The sequence below is a fragment of the Ambystoma mexicanum genome, chromosome 1p, assembly GCF_040938575.1.
Source record: "Ambystoma mexicanum isolate Mex_15411 chromosome 1p, UKY_AmexF1_1, whole genome shotgun sequence".
NCBI lineage: Eukaryota > Metazoa > Chordata > Amphibia > Caudata > Ambystomatidae > Ambystoma > Ambystoma mexicanum.
Window position 1 is genome coordinate 811,016,953 of NC_090921.1, and position 25,428 is coordinate 811,042,380.

Consider the following 25,428-nt stretch of genomic DNA (forward strand, 5'->3'; position numbering starts at 1 on the left):
TATCGATAGAGGGCTTGGCCGGATGGATTAAGGCCTTCACCACCTTAGGTGCGCTCACCGCCTTATCCTTGAGGGGGGGGACACTGCCTCGCTCCCCCTCTGATGGGGCCTTCGAGCTCGACCGGGGCCTCTCCAGGAGCTTCGCCGGGTGCTCGCCCTTCCTCTTACCCGACCCAGAGCGTTGGCTCGTGGCTGAAGGTGCCGGGGAGGGTGCGCCCTGCCTGGCGCCCGTAGAGCCCGACCGTTCGGCGCTCCCGGTGCCAGCGGACTCGCGGTGCTTGGCCTTGTGTTGGACCCCCGTCGCCGGGGCGTCCTCAAAGGTCTTAGAAGACCGCTCGGATTTCTTCCTCTTCTTCTCGCCTGACGGGCTCTTCCCTTCCAGCCAGTTGGCGAGACGTTGATGGCGGTCCTTCATGGTCCGCTCTGACATATTGCCGCAAAACGCACAGTCTTTCTCCACGTGCGTCTTGTCCTCATGTAAGCAGTAGAGACAAAGGGAGTGTTCGTCCTCCTTAAAGACGTTCTGCAGCTGGCATCCAGGACAGATCCTGAACAGCTTTCCGGGCGTCGAGCTTCCCTTCTCCTGGGCCATGTCCGGGCCTGAGAAACTTCTGGAGTCCTCCAAAAGCGTAGCTCGACGAAATCTTCACCCTTGAGGGGCGCAGGCGAATCCGACACGGGTCCCCGTTGATCGGATGGAGAGTCGGTGGAGCTTGAGGCTCTTTTGACCGAAAAAAAACAAAGTTTTTGAGAAAAAATGTGAAAATATAGCACTAACGCTCGAGAGCAATAGCACGAGGATCCCAACACATGAACGTGCGGTAAAAATCTGAAGATGGCTGCCAGAGGCGGTGCTTAGGTAGAGGGCAGTCATTGGCTGTGGTCAGTATGACGCAGAGACCAGTGATTGGTTATTACTACGAAAGACAGATCAGAAACGAAACTGATACTGGTTTTTTCTTTACCGAGGATTCCCAGCCTGACGACGGGGAATATTCATGAGCATGTGAATCCATGCCAGACCCCATGCTGGAGAACTTATGGCGCCGTATCTCTGAAAATCGCAATTAGCTTTCTATGCCTCACATTTTAAGTGGATCTTAGCCCACGGTGACCTATTTTTGAAAACTGCATTTAGTCCACCGTACCTTTCAACGTCAAAAGCAGCATACTCGCCAAGAGGTCACGCTGTATCATTCCATTGCACTATAATATGACTATTTGCAGTCTAGACGTGTAATGTGAACACATGACATGCCTATCTAGCCCTTCATAGTAATTGAGCCACTAGCGCCTGAACCTACCTGTAATATCAACTCTGTTCCGCTACTTGCCTGTGATCTCAAATGTGTTACGCTACTTTTGTACTTACTCTGCAATCAACTTGCATTACATCTAGCACTTTATAGCTCACACCAACTGGCTGTAGACCCATAGCCCGGACTACCGCACAACCAGATGGTATACGCAGGCACCCTGTTTATCTTTATTTGAATTAGCCATGCAGTTATCTCACCTAGTGCCAGTCTACATCATAGTCGTCCTCACTTATCGAGACCTGCCCACATCTGCTTTCACGACAGGCAGACCTCCCATGAGAGCTATGGACACATCCACTAACTACAGAGTACCAGTTACTCGCCAGTCTATGTCACCCAACCTCCCGCCGTCAGCCCACATACCACCATGCATACTGCTACAACATTGCCTGCATTTTAAACGCCATCATCCTCAGAGATTACCTCCACTAGACTGAACTACCAAACACATAGCCCAGTATTTGACCGACGCACCCCCCAGGTCACATCAACACAAGCATTTGCTAAACTGCTTTCCTGCAACACCAACACGCTACCTTATCACTCACCTACACCTTACTCTACCTCCCCTTGCTCTATACCAGTTCGAAACCTTAGACTCAGTTCTAGATTTCCATGTCAACATCCTACACGAATCACTAAAGTTAGTATTGCAGCAACCTCTATTCCAGCTATTACAGCCACAATATCCACGCTTCTGGAATCAGTCAGAGGTCACCCAAGGACAAACCTAACAACCCCACACCTATTATCAAAGCCGGCCTCATCAATGCCAGACACTTCACGATCTGGACTTTATTGCCATCACGGAAACATGGCTCCATTCAGCATCAGGCCCTTCACTCGCCCTTGCCATCCTGGATACCTATTCCATTCTACGATCTGACAGAGACACCAACACTACGAAAGGAGGAGGCATTGCTTTCATGTATAAAACGGCCCTAGGTCTTAGAAATGTCAATAATCAACCTCTACCTTCAGCAGAATTATTATCTATCAAATTTCCTACATCCACCACATTCACTATCTCCATCCACCTGATTTATCGTCCACCAGGCCCAACTACAACCTTTGAAAATGATATATCACATTTGTTATCAACCAACACCAAAAGTAACACTCGTAATTATCCTGGGAGATTTTAATTTAGGTTTTCAAGACCCTAAAGACCTTAAAGCATGTGCCCTTAAGGATACCATAACTGAATTAGGGTTTATACACCGGATATCCAATCCCACGCACAAGAAAGGAAGAACATTAGATTGGTTAGCAGACCTTAATTGTAATATTGGTATACTTTCCAATACCCCCTGCGCTTGGACTGACCACCACCTAATATCTTGCACTATCAAAGACTCCGTACTACCTATTCCTCAAACCCAAGCACCTGCCTTGATGACAAGAAATAAACGTAATCTCACCTTAGAAAAACTCTTACCACTATTTTCAACCGATTATTCACCCCACCATAACAAACTCAGACCCGACATTATTAGTAGACCTGTATAACGAAAATATCCTTAAGGCTATCGTTACTATAGCGCCCCTTAATCTACGCAAATCTAAACCTTGTGCGCACCTCAACAACTGGTATACCCCCCACTTGAAGACTGTTAGGAAACTGAAAAGAACGGCTGAAACATTATGGAAAGGCACCCCATCATCACTTAACAAGGACAATTTCACTGCAGCCTCATTTAACAATAAGATAGCCATTGTCCAAGCTAAAAACTTCACTGACCGCATATCCAAAGCTAAGTCTAGCACAAAGGAATTATTCAACATCCTTAAAGAGATGGAATCACCTGCTCCACCTCCCGATACTTGTACCAAAGACGCCCTATGGTGCACTAATATACAGAATGCGCTTCAAGACAAAATCACCTTGCTTCAAAACAAAATAGAAACTAAGAAAACCCTGATCACCGACACTGAGCCGACTCTTGATTTTCAGCTTCTTTCTAGGAACAATCTGCCCCAATTTAATTTCTCACCCCTTTCTATCAAAGAGGTGGAGACCATCATCAGGAAACTCAAACCATCCAATTATCAGGGAGACACTTGTCCAGCCTTGCTTATCAAGGAGGCGGGAAATGAAATGGCTCCATTCATCACTTCCTTCATCAATGCCCCATTCAAATCCAGTATAGTACCCAATAATCTGAAAGACGCCTGGGTACTCCCTCTATTAAAAAAAATCTTCACTAGACCCCAGCAACCCTTCAAATTACAGACCCATAGAAACGGTTCAATATCTGTTAAAAATTCTGGATCGCGCAGCCTATCTGCAGATACAGCAACACCTCGAATCCAAAAATCTGCTAGGACTGAGACAATCAGGATCTAGACCCAGACATGGAACAGAAACAGCACTAATCGACTTGAAGACCCAAATCCAGACTTTGAAAGACAAGGAAAAATTAGCCCTGCTTCTGTTACTTGACCTATCAGCGGCATTTGATTTGGTGAATCACGAAATCTTATGCAAACCCCTCTCATCTGCTGCGCACTTCTCGGATCAAGCAAATGCTTGGATTGAGTCCTTCCTAAACAACAGATTCATGATGGTCTTTGCACCCTCAGCTTCTGCCTTACCAACCCCAGTCACCTGCGGGGTCCCACAAGGATCTTGTGTGTCCCCTACTCTCTACAATGAGTTAATTAAGCCACTTTTTGATCGACTTGACTATCTGGGGGTCACGTATATCAATTACACGGATGACACCCTGACACTCATCCCTATCACTGGTGATCACATTGTAGACAGCAAGACCCTCAAATACATCTACAGCATTATACAGCCTTGGATGGTAAAGCATAGGCTCTGTCTCAACAATGAGAGGTCAGAGTTGCTTCTCCTAGGGTCCACTGCCAAACTGAACAAATTGGGTGCGCTATTCACGTCATTCAATATCAATGGCAATGTCATTAAAGTAGCCAATGTTGTGAAAACTCTAGGAATTTACATTGACTCCACGCTCACCCTATCGAGACAAACCAGCGCCCTGGCATCCTCCACAGCTCACACCTGCAAGCTCATTACGGCCTGCCGCCCATACTTAATTACAACTAACTGCATTTCAATAGCCAAAGCATTAGTACTATCGAAGCTCGAAACAAAATGCAAGTCATGCAAAATAACGCTATCAGATCAGCCCTGAACATTCCCAGGAAGCAACATATCTGTGCGACTAGACACTCAATAAATTGGCTTAACATTAAGCAAAGTATCGACCTGAAAACACTTTCCCTCACCCACAAGTGCCTTTCCAACCAAGCCCCTACTTACCTATCGAACACCATCACTCGTCATTCCACCACTCGACCTATTAGAACAACCCAGTCACGCTGTGTCTCCATCCCTCGTTTCAAGCAACAACGTGCAGGCGGAGCTAGTTTCCCAGTCCTTGCAGCTAAGAAAATGGAATTCACTACCAGAGGAACCCTCATTTCTCTTATTCCAGAAAAAGGCTAAAGCCTGCCTCCACGAGCTAGACCTGAACATGGTTGTATAAATAGCTAGGCTAAATAGAAACAATCACCATCTGTTGTACATATGTGACCTTGAATAGTTTGTAATGCTGACCTATGCCTACTTGTAAATATGTGTATCTTCCTGTGTAATGCTGACCTATGTATATTTGTTAATATGTGGATCTTCATCTATGCTAATTTTTTATTGTATTTCCAGCTTTGTATATTTTCTGCTTTAACTTGTACGAATAGCGCCCAGATAGCTCTGGGCTTGGTTGTGCTCTACAAATAAATAAACTAAACTAAACAATATAGTCAAACTACACTGCGAGTTATCAACAGGGGAACCTCTCAAAAACAAACACCAAGCGAGGACTCAAACAGTGATGTCTTTTAGTGCCAGCACTATTTAATTTGTTTATTTTAGACTTGGATGAAGCCCTGGGAAAGTTAATGCCTTCCCTCCTTGATATGATATATGATATGATGTGGTATTTATAATGCACCTGAACACAAGTGTTTCTAGGTGCAACAAGACAAGGAGGAGGAGACAAGGGAGGACAAAATAACGATCTTACTAAGCCTTGTGTCATTCAGATCGTGCAAGTGCGGGGAAGATGGAAGGGGAGAAGTGCCAGGGGGAAGGGGGAAGTGCAGTAAACTCACAAGTGTAGCCAGCGGGTGGCTCATAAGTGCAGAGAGAAGGGACTCTAGGTTTGCAGATACAGACCCTTAAGTGCTGGGGAGCCCAGAGGCAGTGCGAGGGCAACTGAACATGCAGGAGCCTGGGCCAGAGGTCAGAGGGTGACCAGTGCGCAGAGCAGTCACGTGCATCAGCAGGGGAGAGGAAGAGAGAAAGCAGAAGCAAAAAGGAAGGTCTTGAGTTGCATCCGGAACCAGAGGTGGTTCTGCTCAAGTTTGAGAGGCAGGGAGGCTGTTCCAGAGGGAGGCCCCAGCCGAGGAGATAGATCTGCCCCCAACTCTCTGCTTGGAGAAACGAGGTGGATGAGCGGAGAGCTGGAAAAGGAATATGTTTGGGAAGAGAAAGTTGGCGGTAGAGCGATCCATGGGAACAGAAAGTGTTGTGGTCTATGCAGAGGGTCTTGAAGTTGATCCTTGCAGCCACGGGGAGCCAGTGAAGAAATTTGGGAGATAGAGAGATAGGATCCCTGGGCTTGAGGCCAAGGACAAGTCTCGCAGTCCTGTTCTGGATAAGTTGTAAAGGTCGAAGAGTTGAGGCATGAAGATTTAGAAAGAGGCTGTTGCAATAGTCCAGCCTAGAGAGGACCAGAGCTCTGGAGACAGTGCGCTTCTGGGGTAAAGTGAGAAAAGGAAATATAACTCTGAGGTGCAGCTGATAGCTGGACTTCTTGGAGACATCAGAGATGTGAGGAGAGAAGGAGACGGTGGAGTCGAAGATGAGACCAAGGTTCTTAGCCTCACAGGAAGGAGTAGGAAGACTTAATGGAAGGGCAATACAGTGGCTCCTTTACGCAGATGACTTTGTATTGCTTGGCAGAACTCCAATAGGATTACAAAGGCAATTAGATGCCCTCCATAAGTATATTGAGGGAAATAATCCAATGACAAAATCAAGCAGCTAAGTCTAATATCATGGTTTTTAAATCCCCAAAGGCAAAGAAACAGAGTAAGTTTACATGGAAGATATGAAACATACCACTAGTGAAAGTTGACATTTATCGTTATTTGGGCTTCATGGTAAATGTCTATGGAAAGGATCATTAAATGAAAATGCCTTAAAAGTTGGTAGATTGACAAGTTGTGGCCTTTGCTTGAGGTGATATTTTGGAAAGGATTGTTGGGGGTACCGAGAGGCTTCCCTGTACATATTTTGTAGTATGAATTGGGCCTAGTATCCCTTGCGGGCCTTGTGTTATGGAGAAAATGTACTTTTTTTTAGATAATGTTTGCTTGCACAGGATATGTCTCTGTTTTATTGAAAGATGCGTTGCTCTCAGTAGGATGAGTTTTTAACAACTTACAGAAGGGAATGTTTGGACATTATGACGGAGATGGATATTGATGTTATAATGCTAGTATATGATGTGGGAAAAGCAAGGTGTTGGGCTGCAGAATGGATATTATCACAATGTGCCTCTTACGTATTTGAAAATTTGAAACGAGAAATGAAGGCACTGAATCATCTGCCATACTATCTAAAAAAAGATGTCCAAATACACATTTTGGGAGTACCTTTTTAAGATTCCATTTAAATTTGCATCCTATGCGGGATGTTCTGGGAAAGAGATCAAATCTGAGGCATGAAGAATGTCTGTAGATTTTCTTATGATTTATCAGAACAGGAATCTCTGAAACATTTATTTTTGAGATGAGCGTCCTTGGCTGAGCTAAAAGGATTGTATTTGGGTAAATGTATATCAGTCAATATCTGACTCGGACACAAGAAGAGTGGTGGGCGATTATCAGAAAAGGGGAGAGTCCCTCGCTAACCTTTGCAGTGATTAGACTTTTGAAAAAAATGTACTTGTAGAAGGATGGCTATTTTTAATTGACGGGACGGTTTCTAATGCATTGTATGTTTTGTGTTGGGATGGAATTGTATTATGAAAGTTTTATATATCTATATATAATGTATTTATGCATAGGATTTATCTTTGTTTTTCTTTTTTCTTTTTAAAACCAAGTGTATAATGAAATATTGTAATGGCTGTGTTTTAACTTTATGTGATTGTTTTATGTAATATGCTTGATCAAAGGCCGAAAGATTAGCTTAAAGCAAGTCATAACGCTTCAATAAAATTAAAAAATAAAAGAATGTATAAATCTGTTTTATAAGTGTTGGTGTAACAATATTTGACTAAAAGGTTTACTTGCGTAGTGTGCGTTGTAAGGGACTAATAAATAATTGTATATTTTTGTACTTTAGCTGTCTAACTGGATGTATTGGTGTTGTTCTGTGTGGACTCATTGTAGCCCTAGACCACTCTCACAACCCTCCTGAGACTAAGCCTTGCCGCTCTGCTATCTTACCTTGATTGGGTTTGGATAAAATCTCATTATCTCCTTGTTTACCATAGTATGGTGGCTTCCCAAAATCTACCATGCAAAATACAAGGCGGACTGTTACAATAATGTGTATCCTCACACTGCCGTAATCTACAAACCAACTAATAGCACTATGAGGAACAACTCAGCAATCTAAAAGTACACTGTGGGACCGTGAGATCATTTCAAATATAAAAAATACTTTTCTCAATTTTTATTATCACATACACATATAAGAAAAATAAAAAAACCTTCATCAATAAACACACACAATATTTAACAAAACGGATCCAATTCAGGTGGTTAGTAAAAATGCAGTGCGCTGAAGTACAAAGTCAATTAACATTCTTCAGAGGATATACTCATGTACTTTGACTTAATTTAGCAGTAGTACTAGAAAGAAATAGACCGGTCTTTGTTTGACATTTCCATGAATAACCCTAGTGCATTGTCATTACTATAGTTCAACATCACTAGAGGTGAAACTGCCGGTGACAATTTTTTAATATTCGATAATATCACTGGCCTCTTCAGAACATACAACATCATCTACAGATTGTGTTTCGGCCAGACAACCGAGGATACTGTCACCTCTCTATGTCCCTTTTTATTCTTATATCAAGGTCTTCATCAGGACCAAAAACATTGCAGAACAATGAATGTGCCCCTTATACACCACATTTCAAGACGGAAATAGTGCATCTGTGCTTCTTAAATCTTGATGGTCGAGTACATTTCAATGTAACACCTTATTTCATGTATGGCTCCTATTAAGGAGCCCTGCAAACTGTCTGGCTGCGCTCTCCGCCGCTGGACATAATCCAAATCTCATTGTTCCCTATTCAAACATGGGAAAGCTCATCAAATGCTTTCACGACACTAGTGGCGTAACCCCCCTCCCCCCGCATCTTCGAAAACTCGACTTCCTCGGGTACCTCATAGTTGGCTCCCAAAATCTACCCCCATGGTTGATTTTGGAAATCTATCCTAATAATGGGGTCTACATTTTAGGTTAAGGAATTAGGCTTTTACTGGCCATTTACTGGTTTTTATCTTCACTATGTTCTGCTAGGTGTTCTCTATAACCCAGGTTCTTATTTTTCCCATCATAAATATTTGTATGTGTGACCTTATTAAAAAGTGTATATATTTTCAGTATACCGGTGTGGTGTATTCTTTTTTGTGTGCAGGCTACAACATATCCAAGGCATTGTTTAATTGGACAAAAGCAACCGTGTCGCAAAACGGTGAAAGTAGCCCGTTAAGCCTGAACACTCCCAACAAGTTAGTATAAATGATTAAAGTGATTCGGTCTTCTTCCCCATCCAGCACAGTTCAGAGCAGTGGAGGGACCATTTCTCAGCACATTCATGACAATGGAGAGGGCTTCACCAATCCATGCTCTTTGACTTGGGTCTCGCGGCATCAGGAACACCGATGAGGCAGTCCTTTTGCCTTTTTTGAAACCAGAGTGCAATAATTGATTGAAAACATTCACTTGGTTAATTTGCGCCCAGTTACCGGGCACAGCTACCTGAGCACAGCTGTCAACATGTTCCACAAGTAACCTAATTAAATACAAGAGTGTCATTGGTCTGAAACCGCTCTAGAATTTGCCTCCCCATACACAATTGAATCTTGCACTGGAGACATAGAAAAAGGAGCATTGTGCCCACCTATATGTTTTGCCCTGCATTAGGTCCATGTATAGGTGTAACCTACCTTTACAAGATTCCTTCGACAACCAAACCAGACTATCTCGGAACATAATTCCCTTATGAAAACCAGATGTCTGGGAAAAGCTCCGGATTCCAACATAAAATCTTTGATTCAGAACAGAAAATTTCCACTTAAGGTTGGCTTTGTACATCAGGTCCAAAATCACTCTCAAGCTCGTACTCAGTCATTGGCCCTCATTCTGAGGTTGGTGCTAGTCATGGCGTGATTAGTGCCATGACTAGCACCAATACCGGTACCGCCAACGACTTGGTGGTATGGGCACTTACCGGTCTATTCCAACCATTGCGGGACCGTTAAGTCCCCTTTTGAAAAGCCATTCCCCATTCCCATTTGAGCCCCCATAGGGATCAATGGGAAGGGGGAAGGCGTCAATAACTGTACCGCAAATTGCGGTACCGTTATTGTCCCCGGTATCCGTTTGGATGTCCCGTCCATAACGCCTGGTAAAACCAGGCGTTAAGGGAGGGACCCGCAAAGGGACCTCGGAATAGGGCGCAAAGGGATTACCGGCAACGGTGTCATTACCGGTGCCCGGGATCCCTTTGCGCCCAGGTCGTAATGACCCCCATCGAGCCTTTCCATCCAAATGTGCCTAGGAAAACATTCCTCACTTTTCTGCATATGATCTGGGCATTCAAGGTTTTGGCTCCCTCACAATTAATGCTGCAGCTAAGGATTATTGGTCTTCTCCTCTGCCAGTTCTAATGCTTTACGAGAGTACTGAATTTTGTGCCAACGCTTGAACTATACTGAAAAGCTAGCACCAACACCAGAAGAAGTCTGCATTGGCTGTTGGTGATGCACAGCTTTGAATTAAAGGTGTTAAACATTACCTACCCTGGGTTTCACCAGATAAGTCTTCCCTTTTAAATGGACAACACAAACCATTCTATTAAAACAGACAATTTAGATTTGCATTGATCTTACTGCTGAATCTTCCAATGATAAATTATGGAAGCCTTAAAAAATATTATTTCCACAACAGACATGAAGATTTTACAAAGTCAAAGATCACATGATTGCTACTGTAACACTCTAGCATCAAGAAGCAAAACAGCTGATATAAAACCTCTTAAGGATGGTTAAATGTTTTTAGACAATTCAGAAGTCAGAATGTCTCTAATCCTGCAATATGCAGCCTGAAACCTTAGTTGCATTTCACTCATTGCTTTTCATGCAGTCTGCATGTGATGAAGTCTCTGGCGAGTTGCCCTAGCATTCACAGAAGTCTGATTTCACTATAATTACCTTTAGTCCTTTGAAGAACTGCTTGGTAATTGCCACGGCATCCTTGGGGCTGAAGAGGTCACTGCCACGGACCCGTTTGCCACCATAGTCCACCACTGCGGAAATCAACTGCACAGCAAAAGAAAATAAAAAGGGATCTAGCAATGACTGTGATCTGGATAGTTAAAGGCATGAGTAAAACATGTTCTATCTGATGATTAATATTACAATTAGCAAAACATGTTCCATCTTTTCACCAGCTCCTACATCCACCACATTCTGACCCATCAACCCGTTCTGCTCTTACAACTTAGGATTTCGTAATTATTTCACTTTCAAGTTTGACCACCTTGGATACTCTTACTAACACTAACCTTTCTTCTCTCCCCTGCTGTTGCTCTGTCTACTGAATCCCACCACTCTTATTGGCAATTAGCACCCTGGACCGAGAGAGCAGCCAATTAGGTTCCGTGGATCGCGGGCTGAAACTGCTAATCTCAGCCGGCATTGAATCAAACCTGGAGGTTGCTTCCCCTGCCCTGGAGCGCCATCTTCTTCCCACCCTCCCGTTCCCTTCATTTCTTTTAGAACCCCTCTCCTCAGCCCCACTAATCTGATTGTGGTGGCAGCACTCTGTCTCCCTTTGTCGGCCGCCATGGAGCTCCGCCTTCCCTATCCATGGCGGCCCTATTGTACCTGTATTGTCATTCAAGGAACAGGACGCATGCAGCGTTGCGTTCCTTGAATGAAACTCAATTTTTCCTAATAACCCGGGTGCTAATAGCCTTAACACCCACTCTGGCATGCCAGAGTGGGTGTTATGGGCCCGGGGACCCTCTTTAAAGGCCCAGACTCGGGCCCCGGCCGATAACACCTATCGAGCATGTTAACACCATGTAGTTACTCCTCCATTTGTCCCATCTGCTCGGCCTCCGTAATCGCTCTCTTTCCTAACTGTTGTTCACCCTCACAGTTGGCTTTTTTGACATTTATTCAGACACATCCCCCCTATTTGACCCTCTTAACCCCCATAAACGAACTCATGTACAAGGCACTGGGCAAAGCGCTATATACATTTAGTAAGGCAAAGTGGAATTTAACTTGCAATGGAAAACAAAAACATGTTATGATCCACTGCAATCCTCTCCTCGCATAACAAGGGTTTTCACTCCAGAATCAAGGCAAATTGGCAGTATGCACATTCTCTGCTGAAGACCACAACCCTTCATCATCAATTATTGCAAAATAAAGCTCTGAATAGTGCTAATGTAGTTAAACACGACAATGCCAGCCAAACTCGGTTGCAACTTATTACTCGATCATGAAGCTAAGAAGTGGGTGTTCTTCACCAAACTACAATGACCTCGATTCCATAAGAAATCGTTCTGAGAGATGTGTGGCATGAAGACCATGATGAGCATGTTCTGTTCCAATGGCACGTGCAAGAAATGGTATCTGTTAAATAAAGAGCTGGTGCAACTGGGCTGAAGAGCCCATTCTAACAGTAGAAGTGGGGCATGATGAAGACATGGTCCAATCTCTCCTTCTTCCGACAATCAGAAGACAGTGTTATTTGAACAGGCTGTTGCATTACCTTGCGGTTCCTCTCCGAGATGCCCCGGTTCTTTAGGTCCATCAAGAGTCCAGGAAGGTTGTTGCTGCTGTGACGTTCGTAATGGAGGGCGTAGAGCATTACTAGTCGAACTGCATCAGTTTCGGACACCCTTAGATTCTGCACTAGCCTGCGAACATTCTAAAAGTTGAGACATCGAAGTGTTACATGACTATTGACACACAAAAAAAGCACTTTGTGATCTCCCTGAATTGGCCAGAAATCAAACCAAATGGAGCTTTGTTCTTTATCGAGTCAGCCCTTGTTATTGTAAGATGTTTGTTCTTATTGTTGAGGCATACTGGTGAAATGCAGTAAGTCGAGTGAGACAGCCTCAGCAAGCCCTTGATTCAGAAATCAAAGAACGTTGGCCTTCCAGTATGCTTTTATACACAGGAATCAAATTATCTAAAACTAAGGTATATCAGCATCGAAATTGTTGTAACATTTCAAATAAAACATTTTCCCACACTTTAAGCTTGCCTTATTTCAAGCAGCGTGGTGTGTGCTTTAATTTGCAAAAAAAGGAACATTTCGAAATCGTTTTGCTATTCTCATCTCTCTTCCCCTGGATGACATAGACGTAGTCCATATTATTTAAAGTCTGCATTTTAGGGACTGTGAGTTAGAACGGCTTCTCTGATCCCTGTGACCTGGGGGTGAGAGCCACTGACCCATAGCTAGGCAACATGGATGATATGGCAAGACACAGAGGCAAGTGTTAAGTTTCGCTTTCTTTACTGAAGTCTTCAGCAGTAAAACAAATGTACATGAGAAACTACATTTCACATCTTGCTAGGTTTTTTTTGTCGTTTCACCTAAATTTGAAACATAGTGATAGACAAATTCACGGTCTCCAATACTATCCTACTGTCTCCAGGTTATAAGAACTTATCATAAGACCTTACTTCATTTTGTTAGCCTCCTCTTTCTTTGCTGCTCTTCAGTAAGATAGGTGAATTTTATTTATGCTTTTCATTTTTCAAGCTTATAGTGTGTGTGTTACTTTGTTGGGTGTCTAATACTATCACTAAAGATCAAATGAGGGACCACATTGAGTGCTGGATGGCCCAGTGCATGGGGGCTCTTATTGTTTCAGTAGTCCCTGGCACTGTAGCAAGTGTGCCCCCATTCGGCTGAGGGCAAGGGAAAGCTTAACTATCTACTCCCCCGTTAGCCCTCCCACTGAAAGACCATTTATTCGTGTTAGAGAGACAATCGTACAAGGCGCACGTCTGTGGTCTTGTCCGTTCTCGCTGTTTTAGGGTCAGCGCAGCCCTTACTTTGAACTCCCCACCACTGGTGCTAGTGCATAACATGTATCATGTGATAAATTAAGAAATACCCCAACCAAGTAGGAATATGGATACTGACATTTATTTGGGAAAACTCAAAGGTGGTGGGTCAATATAGCAAAACAAAAAGGGGAATAACAAATTCAGAGGAGCCCCAATTCTCCCAAGTCGTAGGGTTACCCTCCTCAGGTTTAGGCTTCATACGCAGTCTTCCCCTTCTCTCACTCTCTTTTTTTCTCTCTCTCTCTCTCTCTCTCTCTCTCTCTCTTTCTCTGGTTCAGTTATTGCTGGTGATTTTTTTTAATTGGAGAGGCATAAACATTTCGAATGAATGTTCGCTAATGTCCGAGCGTAGCGAGCAAGCCCGTCCCGTTTGACTTATTATTTGAAAAAATGTCTAACTGTTGCATTTTACAGCACTATTTTTCAGTGAAAAAATTGGTAAAGAGCCACACTATTTACAATCAGTGTTGTAGGGTAACATGAAAAAATACAAAAGATGTCAGGTCACCAATAGTGCACAGAAGCAGTTTCCAACACATTTTCCTTTGCCCACAATCTATGCCAGTATTCTGCCATTATACAAAAAAGTGTCCATGGTAACTGCATCATTAGATGCCAGTATTACTAAGTAAGAACAAATGTCTGTTTGATTTGCCCATAATGACAGTAGAAAATGTTGATACTGCATGCACCAATGTAGGCCAGTATGCCCATGTAAGAATACTAATCCTGTTAGCTTTTCCCATAATGCCAGTACAATTTCTATGCCACTACAAGAAAACATGTTCGTACTGTGTGCTCCATTGTAGCCCACTACAAGAACACTCAGGTTAGCTTTGTGCATAATACCAGTAAAAATGTCATGCCGCTGTAAGACAAAATGTACATAATGGTTGCACCAATATAGCGTCCTCTCCCGGAAGTACACTTCTTGTGTTAGCTTTGCCCTTAGTGCCAGCAAAATGCTATGCCCAAACAACAAGAAAGCATGTTCATGCTGCCTGCACAAATGTAGGACCCCCTGCACCTCCACGTAAGAGCACTTACACTTCAACATACACACTGACTGTCCTCTTATTCACACTTGCACCAACAGAGACACACCCTTATATGCACGCAAAAATACATACAGATTTATTTTGTACCTGCTCCAGCACCAGAATCCAGAGGTGCTGCCAAGATGGCAATTTGGACACCCCTACAGAAACTTGGCCTTGCACCACCCCAGCCAACCTTTCCAATGGGTCATTTAAGGGTGGTGAAGCAATATGCTCCTTGCCTTGCATGGCCCATTGGGAAACTGTACTGTCAACGTAAAACCCAGTTTCCCTTAAACCAGGCCAGGAGCGCATGCAGAGTTGTTAGCTGGAGCTGAGCAAGTGCTCAGTGTTTTCACTGGGTTAGCTTAGCTTATCCATAGAGCAACAAGTCGGTTTCCTATCGCCTATTATAAATGAACTGTCACTGGTCTGATGACTCCTCAAGTGCCGTTTCCAGCATAGGGGGAACTTTAGTCCCAGGTTCATGGAAATTTCCAATATCCTATTACAAACTGTCCTTTGCGGGCTTTGCAGGAGTTCCCCAACCCTTTTCTAGGCGGTCCCATTGGTGGAAACCATCCACACCTTGTCCATGTGGTACTGGCATTATTCTCTTTGCAGCAGCCTGAGGTCTTGGGAGTAGCATCCCAGCATAGCAGAGATGTTGAGGAGATCTCCGGACTCTTCTAAGGCTGGCCTGCCTGTTCACCATCACATGCCTTTACAAAGGTCTTCCTGCCCTTTCTCAGCCACCATAAAACATATTTCTCCTCCCTTCTGATAACCTGCCTTGAGCCAACCTGGCCCACTGGTGCCTTCCTGGATCATCTAACTAGCAGAATCATTGCCTTACCTCTTCAACCCTCCAGCCACCCAACATCTCTTACACCTCCTTCGAGTGTATTCTCTTCTGGTTCTCCCTTCTACTCTCTCTGCACTTTCCTTCTCCAAGGGTGTTACAATTTATTCTGCATCTCTTTCCCCACCTTCAATGTTATTACCACTTCCTCCTTGCTCTTTCCCCTACCTTCCTTCTCAGGTCCTGTTACCACCGCCTCAACAATTTTTGGCATCCTACAATGAAGGAAGGACCTGAAGACCCTATTCTTCAAAGTAAATGTTTCCAATCACGGATCTCTCCATTTAGCCCCAATTCTCCTCCTCCAAAGTCCCCCCTGGGTGCATCCCCTCTGTATAGCACTCCTTTGCTTACTAGCTATGTTTGGGCTTTATAAATCGCACACATATTTGTGTCAACGCTTTCTCTTACTGACCCCACCTTGCTTTACTTTTGTTGTCACAACCAAATCCTTACTTCTCCCACCTTCGTCCACTGTTATTGCCACCTCCTCTTTCTGTCATCTTCCTCGATTGTTACGAATGCCTCATTACCACTCACATTTCTCCACTACTTACTTCCTCCAATTATTACTAACTCCTCGTCCTGCTGCATATGCTCCCTGCACTGCTGCAGTGTCCACAACTTCACAAAGTTTCCATGCTCCTGTATGTTTTCTCCAAACACTATTTCACACACTGTTCTGCACAATTCGGAACCCACCTACCATGTCTTCTGTCCCCAAACACCCACACCAACTGCCTCAAATGAGGTCTTTTTATACATGCATGTTTTCCTCCACAGGACCGAGACTTGACCTGGATCTTGAGTCTAAACATGGCTGATAGTTGGTAAGCTAAGCGTGGCACACTAGAATCTGATTTGGGCCTCCAAGTGTGGATCAACCGTACATATGGTGGGTCCGCTATCTTGGATTCAGTCCTTCCTCCCGCTCAACCCGTTTGGATGTCTTGACAACCAGTGTGTGTTTTTCTCAACCCTGTCGTATTTTACATCCCCAGTAAGTGTAAAAGAGGAGCTTGGTTGCTCACCACGAACCGCATGACAACTAGGTTCACACACCACGAGCTTGCAAGAGTGTAGCCGTGCGCCATCTTGGAAAAACATACAGGAGCCCCATGCGCCCTCTTGTCGGGTATGCTGTTTCTCCAAGTGGTGCTATTTATTTGGGCCATGACTGACATTCCCAGCCTGTGATTGAATGTGGTGGAGGGAGATGGCGGGCTCTCTAAAAAAGAACTATGCTTTTAAAGAAATGTATGCAGGTGGCCATGTTCCTCAGTTGGACCTCAGAGGGTGGAGCATTACCCTCACAGGGATTTGGGGGATGAACTCAAATCTATTGGCCCCTACTAAGGGGTAGCTGGGTGTTTAGCCATCTGGCGACTGTCCCCTGCCAAATGTCAGACAAAGGGAAGGTGACAAGGGGATCCTCCCACTAACAACACTGGACCATTCATCCACTGGCTTAAGGCGACACTCCTCATTGGTCATTCCCTTGAAAGATTAGTAGGTCCAACCAAATTCAACTCAACAACACAAACAGTGAAGAACATTATTTTCAGTGAATGGAAATCTTCACAAAGGAATAATAAATTGAAAATAATCACATAGAAACCACTTATGTGCACACAAAAGGGAAAGTAACCCAAGGGCCACGTTAATCACACCTGACATCTTAAAATAGGCGCACCAATTTGTCTTTGAGATTCCACTGAAGGGTATGTGCCCATTTATAAACTCTTTAGTATGCAACAACCTTTCCAATGGAAACACATTCACATAACCATCAAGTGGAAAAAAATGCTAATCATTAAGCATCCTGGCTCAGCAAATATGTCAGCTTTATCATACAGTGCTCATATGCAATGGTGTTTGTGGGTGAAACAACCATAACATTACATGAACGCATACCGGCGGTCACCTGAAGGTTTCTATGAAATCATTGGTGGCAAGACATGTCAACAGTATGGATTGAAGCAGATGAATGCATCATTTGCACCTTCTGCCCTCACTTTGCCCCATTGCAGCAAGGGTGATAGATGTTACAAACTGAGACAGCCTTACCACCCCATGAACCTTTCCGTGGTTGATAATATAAGTTAAACTGAGATCCATGAAACAATAAGCTTAACCACAGTGAATGTACATGCAATCTGCCACAAATAAGTAGTTAGGTTGTGCGACACACAAGGACTAAAAGTAGTTTGTAGAATGCACACATATTGTGCCGTATAAATAGTGCAACACAGTATAAAGGGGAAGGAGGTTCCTGTGTACCAAGAAAGGGACTCACTACACAGTTAGGGCAGTTGAATTATAGGTAGATAAGATGCTAAATACACAGGCAGGGACACCATTGTATGGCAGACATACTAGACGAATAGACGCGGCTATTGGTCGCCAATATGGTAATAGGAATACAGAAGTGTAGCCCTTTTCCTAAATGCAGAGGGTGCAGAAGGTCTCAGAATTAAGGCCTCTGAACTCAAGATGCTGAATTTACAAAAAGACATGTGTTCTAGAAACTCCTGCAGAGCCCAGGCAGTAGCTCAGAGCCAAGGTCAGGAACAAAGAAGGGAAAGATGAATATGGCGCAGACACAAGATAACCGTTCCCGGGACGGAAAGCGGTAGACTCCCAAGTTGATAAATTTTAATAAGTGCACAAGCACCCATTGATGTCCAGGTGCACGAGATCAGTAAAGCCAAAGGACTTCATAGACAGTAGTTGACTAGCACCCCAAGTGGCCACAAGGAACACAACATGTATGTCAGAATTAGCTAAAACCTTAATAAACAGAAGGAAATCCATTCTCAAGCACGGTACTTTAACACGTGCTCCAGACAGGCAGAACACTGGCTGTTCATCATGAGCCAAACAGATAAGACACCTGCAGAACTCCCGCAGTACACACACACACACACACACACACACAGACACCAGACAGCACACAAGGCCAAGTACAAAGGTAAGGGAAGGCCTCATCGCATCGGGATGACCAGGAGTAATCTTTAATTGAAAATACGGCAGACTAAAGAATCTCTTCCCCCACTTAAGTGCCACTAACATCTTGTCAAAGTGTCCAAGGTTGGTAAGCTAGGTGCCAACCAATAGAAAGTCCACTTGCCACACCGCCTATAATGGGTATTGCCAACCACTTAACCGACCCTGTAATGATGTATTAGAAGTACTATCTATAGTGGGATGGGTCCAGGCAAAGCCACCAGATAGGTATAGACCAAGAAGGTAACTAACCCATATGTATCCTATATGGAGTTTGAGCTACTAAACAACTCAACTTCCCTGTAGGTTTTGTAAACTGATAATGTAATGGGACATCATCGCTGACTTCGTTTTTGTACAAAACTTGTTTGCAAGCAATGAGGACGAGATGCTGGACATGCACCCTAGTCCTCCATCACTGAGTATTATTTGGACTAATTGTGTGATCTTGGGCGCACCTTTACACTTGGCAGCAGAGGATGGCTCTCTAGCAGTTTTCGGACTATTGAGGGTTCCTTGCCACGTCCGCTTGGACAGCAAGAGTGGTCTGTGGAGCGCACTTGAGAAGAGAGGTCGGCAGGTACTGTGAGGGGTCAGAAATGAGAAGCGGACACAAAGTTGTAAAGTTTTCAACATCTTTATTAACATAAAAGCGTTGGATAAAGGCCTTTCTGTCCCTATCCTAAAGAGTTTCCCTTCCTAGGAAACTAAAACTAAGGATCTGTCTATGTCTCGTCAAAATCATATACACGGTCCTAGTTTCCAAAACATATTAATCTGGCCCTCACACTAGAAATGAACAACTACGACTGTAAGGAAAATGTCTCTGATTCAGGTTTGGCAAACAGTGTTCAAAAGTAACACAAGTAGATAAATCCAACAAAAAATAGTCTCTCCCAAGGAGAAGTCCTTGGATCCAGAGAGTGGCTCCCTTCTCCTGGATTATCTCAGGTAGGATGGCGCAAGTGTCTTTTCGAAACAATAGTTCTTTAAGGATGGCAAAAGTGTCTTTTTCACACAACAGCATCTTTGGTTCCTTATATATACGAGTAAGGAAGTTTCTGTGGAACCAACATATCCTGCACCATTCAGCTCTTTCCAGGTTTCCTTGCACTGAGTTCACAAGTCAAAGGGGTCTTATTCACAATGAGATGTTTCACATAGGGTTCTATGCAACCTCTGATATTTTAGCAGACCACCTGTTATACTTGTCCACCAGGGATCTTCCCATGAGCTCTTTAGGTCATTATTTATACCCTTCCTGCAGGTATCTGGATTTCAACAGGAAAAATGTCGTTGCTCAGTTTCACCACTTCCGCTGGTGACCATGTGAAAGGGGATCCCAGGTGCAAGAGTAAACCTGCAGGGGTCCAATCTGTCTCCTCAGCCTTCATCCCTGAGGAGGAAGCTGAAGTGCCACTAACATCTTGTCAAAGTGTCCAAGGTTGGTAAGCTAGGTGCCAACCAATAGAAAGTCCACTTGCCACACCGCCTATAATGGGTATTGCCAACCACTTAACCGACCCTGTAATGATGTATTAGAAGTACTATCTATAGTGGGATGGGTCCAGGCAGAGCCACCAGATAGGTATAGACCAAGAAGGTAACTAACCCATATGTATCCTATATGGAGTTTGAGCTACTAAACAACTCAACTTCCCTGTAGGTTTTGTAAACTGATAATGTAATGGGACATCATCGCTGACTTCGTTTTTGTACAAAACTTGTTTGCAAGCAATGAGAACGAGATGCTGGACATGCACCCTAGTCCTCCATCACTGAGTATTATTTGGACTAATTGTGTGATCTTGGGCGCACCTTTACACTTGGCAGCAGAGGATGGCTCTCTAGCGGTTTTCGGACTATTGAGGGTTCCTTGCCACGTCCGCTTGGACAGCAAGGGTGGTCTGTGGAGCGCACTTGAGAAGAGAGGTCGGCGGGTACTGTGAGGGGTCAGAAATGAGAAGCGGACACAAAGTTGTAATGTTTTCAACATCTTTATTAACATAAAAGCGTTGGATAAAGGCCTTTCTGTCCCTATCCTAAAGAGTTTCCCTTCCTAGGAAACTAAAACTAAGGATCTGTCTATGTCTCGTCAAAATCATATACACGGTCCTAGTTTCCAAAACATATTAATCTGGCACTCACACTAGAAATGAACAACTACGACTGTAAGGAAAATGTCTCTGATTCAGGTTTGGCAAACAGTGTTCAAAAGTAACACAAGTAGATAAATCCAACAAAAAATAGTCTCTCCCAAGGAGAAGTCCTTGGATCCAGAGAGTGGCTCCCTTCTCCTGGATTATCTCAGGTAGGATGGCGCAAGTGTCTTTTCGAAACAATAGTTCTTTAAGGATGGCAAAAGTGTCTTTTTCACACAACAGCATCTTTGGTTCCTTATATATACGAGTAAGGAAGTTTCTGTGGAACCAAAATATCCTGCACCATTCAGCTCTTTCCAGGTTTCCTTGCACTGAGTTCACAAGTCAAAGGGGTCTTATTCACAATGAGATGTTTCACATAGGGTTCTATGCAACCTCTGATATTTTAGCAGACCACCTGTTATACTTGTCCACCAGGGATCTTCCCATGAGCTCTTTAGGTCATTATTTATACCCTTCCTGCAGGTATCTGGATTTCAACAGGAAAAATGTCGTTGCTCAGTTTCACCACTTCCGCTGGTGACCATGTGAAAGGGGATCCCAGGTGCACGAGTAAACCTTCAGGGGTCCAATCTGTCTCCTCAGCCTTCATCCCTGAGGAGGAAGCTCCAATGATAGGGGTTCACTTTCACTTACTAGCTGAATAACCCATTGGAGTTCAAGCTAGTGTTTCTTTAGTGTGCTTGGATCACAACATTGATATGTATAATACAATCCATGACAACATCAAAGAGTATTACAAGGACAGTGTACTTGTAGATGGACAGGAGACTCATGCCATTAGAGACACTGGGGCCAGCATTACAGTGGTTGATGAAAGCTTTTTCAAACCGGAGTATGTGACTAAGGCACGCAAGGGTCCCACTAAGCTTGCTGGATGCCCTATCCAAATGGTCCCCATTTTGCCAGCGCTCATTCAGTGTAATACCATGACTGTACACATTCCTGTTAATGTGCAATCTGAAGTACCTGGGAGAGTCGAATTGGGTAATGACTTGAAAACTAAAGGAGTAGTCTCAAGCACCCCGAGGCCTTCCAGTAAAAAGTAACAGGAGCTGACAAGATTGGCCAGAGAGGCAACCTTAAAACACTCTTACTTTGAGGTTAGGGAGCAATCCAATATCTCAAATCCACAGGCATGCCAACCTTCTACTTCTCACAAGATCAAAGAGACCAAGGAGACATCCAGAATCTCTGGGAAGAAAAAGGGCCTCAAGCCCAGACCTGCTCGGAAGAAAATTACTCTGATCCCCTCCCTCCCCCCCCAAGAGGATAGTCTCAGGTCACACCAGTGACCCCAACTCCAGTTGATGCTGAGTTGGTGGTTGAAGAGACTCCTGATGAACCAGCTACTGGTGAAACAGGACTGAAGGACATCTGTCCCTGCTTGAAAGATCTAGAACCTAGAGACCATCCTGAGCTGCAGACTTTACTTGCAGAAGGTGGTCTTTCCAGGGCAGATTTCAGCAGAGGACAAAGAGAGCATCCCTCTCTATATGGTCTGCGTCAGCAGACAGCTTCCCAGCTGGAAGGGCAAGAGCCAGGGAAGCACATACTCTACTTGGATATAGGGTAAGTTGAAAGTAGCTGTACTATTTTGGAGGCATACAAGGCGGTTCCCAGCTGGAAGGGCAAGAGCCAGGGAAGCACATACTCTACTTGGAGGATGGACTCCTCTACAGTGAGCCTACAGAGTCTACTCCAGGGGACTTCAGGAGACTGGTAGTACCCCAAGAGACAAGAGAAAGGTGTCTACAACTAGCACATGAGATCCCTCTGGCTGGTCACGAGAGTTCCAAGAAGACCAAAGAGAGACTCTTCTTGTACTTTTACTGGCCCAAGATGGGTGCAGATGTTGACAAACATTGTAGAAGCTGTCATACTTGCCAGCTCTCTGGCAAAAGTTGTACCAAGAATGTGGCACCTTTAGTGCCACTCTCCCAATCGCAGGAGTTCCTTCTGAGAGGGTGGTGATTGACATTGTTGCTCACCTAGACCCTCCAACCTCCTCAGGCAATCGATTTCTATTGGTTGTAGTAGACCATGCTATTAGATACCCTGAGACGATACCTATGAGGATTGTTACTGCTCAGGCCCTCCTTGGTATTTTTATCACAGTAGGGTTTCCTACAGAAGTCATCTCTGACATGGGGTCACATTTTATGTCCCACTACATGCAAGCCATGTGGAAAAACTGTGGAGTTACTTACAAGTTCTCAACTGCCTACCACCCTCAAACACATGGGTTGGTAGAGAGGTGTAACCGTACAATGAAGAGCATCATATGGGCCTTAGAAGAACCCCTGAGAATAAAGTGGGACCTTCTACTGCCATGCCTTATCTTTGCTTATAGAGAGCTGGCTCAAGCTGCAGTAGGTTTCAGCCCCTTTGAGCACCTCTAGGGTCATCCCGTCAGGGGCCCTTTGGCTCTGATCAAAGAAAGATTGGAGAGTGTTCCACCCTTAAATCCAGTCTATGTAACTGGCTATGTCCTAGGCATCAAAAGAGGATTGTGCAACTAATGACTGAAGCTTTAGAAAACGTGAAGGCTGGTCAATTTCTGGTGAAGCATTGGCATGACCACAAAGCTAACATGATGGAGTTTCGTCCAGACCAGCTGGTTCTTGTAATGGTTCCCACATGACAGAGTCTTGCAGGGCAAATGGATAGGTCTCTTCAAAGTTGTAGGCAAACCTGGAGAGGTCAATAATTTAGTGACTTAGGCAAACACAAGAAGGTACCCAGGGTATTTTACACTAATCGTTTAAAGGCTTATGTCTCCAGACCAGAACTAGGAGCTTTGCTTCTAGCCTCTGACCAAGAGGAAGAGGCGAGTGAACCTCTCCCTGATCTCCTCAGGGGAAACCCTTCAGATAAAACTATAGAAGGAGTAAGACTCTCTTCTGATCTGACGATCTAGTAACAAGAGGAGAGCACAGCTCAGTTTACTCGGTTTGCCTCTCTGTTTTCTCTGACACCAGACTTGACCCTTTGGGGGCAGCATTATATCCTCACTGGTGACAGTCTCACTGTCAAAATCAGGGGCCACAGAATGTCTGATCAAGAAAGAACTCATAATGGAAGAGGTCAACAGGATGCCTGACCTTTGGGTTATTGAGCCATCTAGCAGTCCATGGGCTAGTCCAGTTGTATTAAGAGGTGAAATTCTGTGTGGGCTACAGGGCTCAGAATGTAGTCACAAAGACTGATGCCCATCCTTTACCTAGGACAGATGAGCTGATGAACAAACTTGGAGCTGCCAAGTCCCTCAGTATATTTAACCTAACCTCAGGCTGATTGGCAAATAGCTGTGACAGACCATGCCAAGGAGAAGGCTGCGTTGTCTACCCCTGGGGGCTTGTACCAATTCAAAGTCATGCCCTTTGGACTACAGAATGAACAGGCCCATCTGACCATAAAGGAAAACAAATGTCAAATTGATCAGAGTAAAGTAGTCTACCTTGGACATGAGGTAGGAGGAGGTGAGATTAGACCCTTGCCTAGTAAAGTACAAGCTGTACAGGACTGGGCCACCCCTACTACTCAGACCCAAGTGAGAGCCTTCATAAGTCTCACAGGGTACTACCGAAACTTCATAGAGAATTATGGAATCATAGCCTATCCACTAAATGTCATCCCTTCACACATTTGCAAAGCTGTTTAGATGGAATGGAGAGTGTGCTATGGCATTTGAAGGGCTGAAAAATGCCCTCTGCAAAACTCCAGTACTAAGAGCTCCTGATTACACCCAAACCTTTATTGTACAGACAGATGCATCTAATACAGGAATAGGGGCAGTCTTGAGACAGCTAGATGAGCAAGGCAAGGAACACCCTATTTGCTTCATCACTAGGACACTGAAGGACCGAAAAACAAGGTGGGCAACCATAAAGCAGGAGTGTTTTGCCATTGTGTGGTCTCTGAAGAAATTTAGGCCATATTGTTCTACATTCCTTATTCAGACAGCCCATCAACCCTTGAGATGGGTAATGCTAATGAAGGGGGGAAATCCTAAACTGCTCAGATGGGCTATCAGCCTCCAAGGGTTTATTTGTAACATTGAGCATAGGTCAGGAACCAATCTTCAGAATGCAGATGGTGTCTCCAGGAAGTATGAACGGCTGGAACAAGAAATTAATTCAGGAGTGGATTAAATCCCCCTGTGCTAATCACCTTTAACTTGAGCGACCCCAAGCACTTTTGCTGGACTCTGGACTTTTTTTATTTTAAGCTCCCGAGTGAGTAGAACATTTTACCACTCACTCATTCTTTTTCTCTGACTGGGATTTTGATTCGCTACCGTTTTATGGAGTTTGGTAACCTCCATATGGGAATACAGGTATCTGCTTTTTGTTTGGTGACACCCAGCAGCTTCTGTTCAGTGTTACTGGGGAGTCCCTTAGACTTCCCACAAGAAAATGCATTGAACATGAAGTGAAGTACAGTTCCCAATAATAGTAAGGTAACTTTTATCTTGCATACCTTTTTTGTTTGTGGGTCGAGCACACAGCACCACATTGTAACTCCTTCTCCCACTCCTCAACTTAAATGGCTGGTGGCAGTAGTTACTTTTTACTACATTTTGTGCAGGTTATTAGCAGTCTGAATTCTCAGCTACAGTACAGCACCCATGGTGACGATTTTCTCAAGATGGCTTTGGTCTT

General features: G+C 44.2%; 1 protein-coding gene across 1 annotated transcript in view; it reads right to left on the reverse strand.

Annotated features, from left to right (window-relative positions):
• Nucleotides 1–25,428, reverse strand: part of VPS45 (vacuolar protein sorting 45 homolog) — a 527,429-nt gene that overhangs the window by 245,068 nt on the left and 256,933 nt on the right. The window contains exons 11-12 of the mRNA XM_069652302.1: nt 12,382–12,540; nt 10,809–10,916 (exon numbers count right to left, since the gene is read on the reverse strand). Of these exons, the coding sequence (XP_069508403.1) occupies nt 10,809–10,916; nt 12,382–12,540 (267 nt within the window). The remainder of the gene's footprint in view (nt 1–10,808; nt 10,917–12,381; nt 12,541–25,428) is intronic.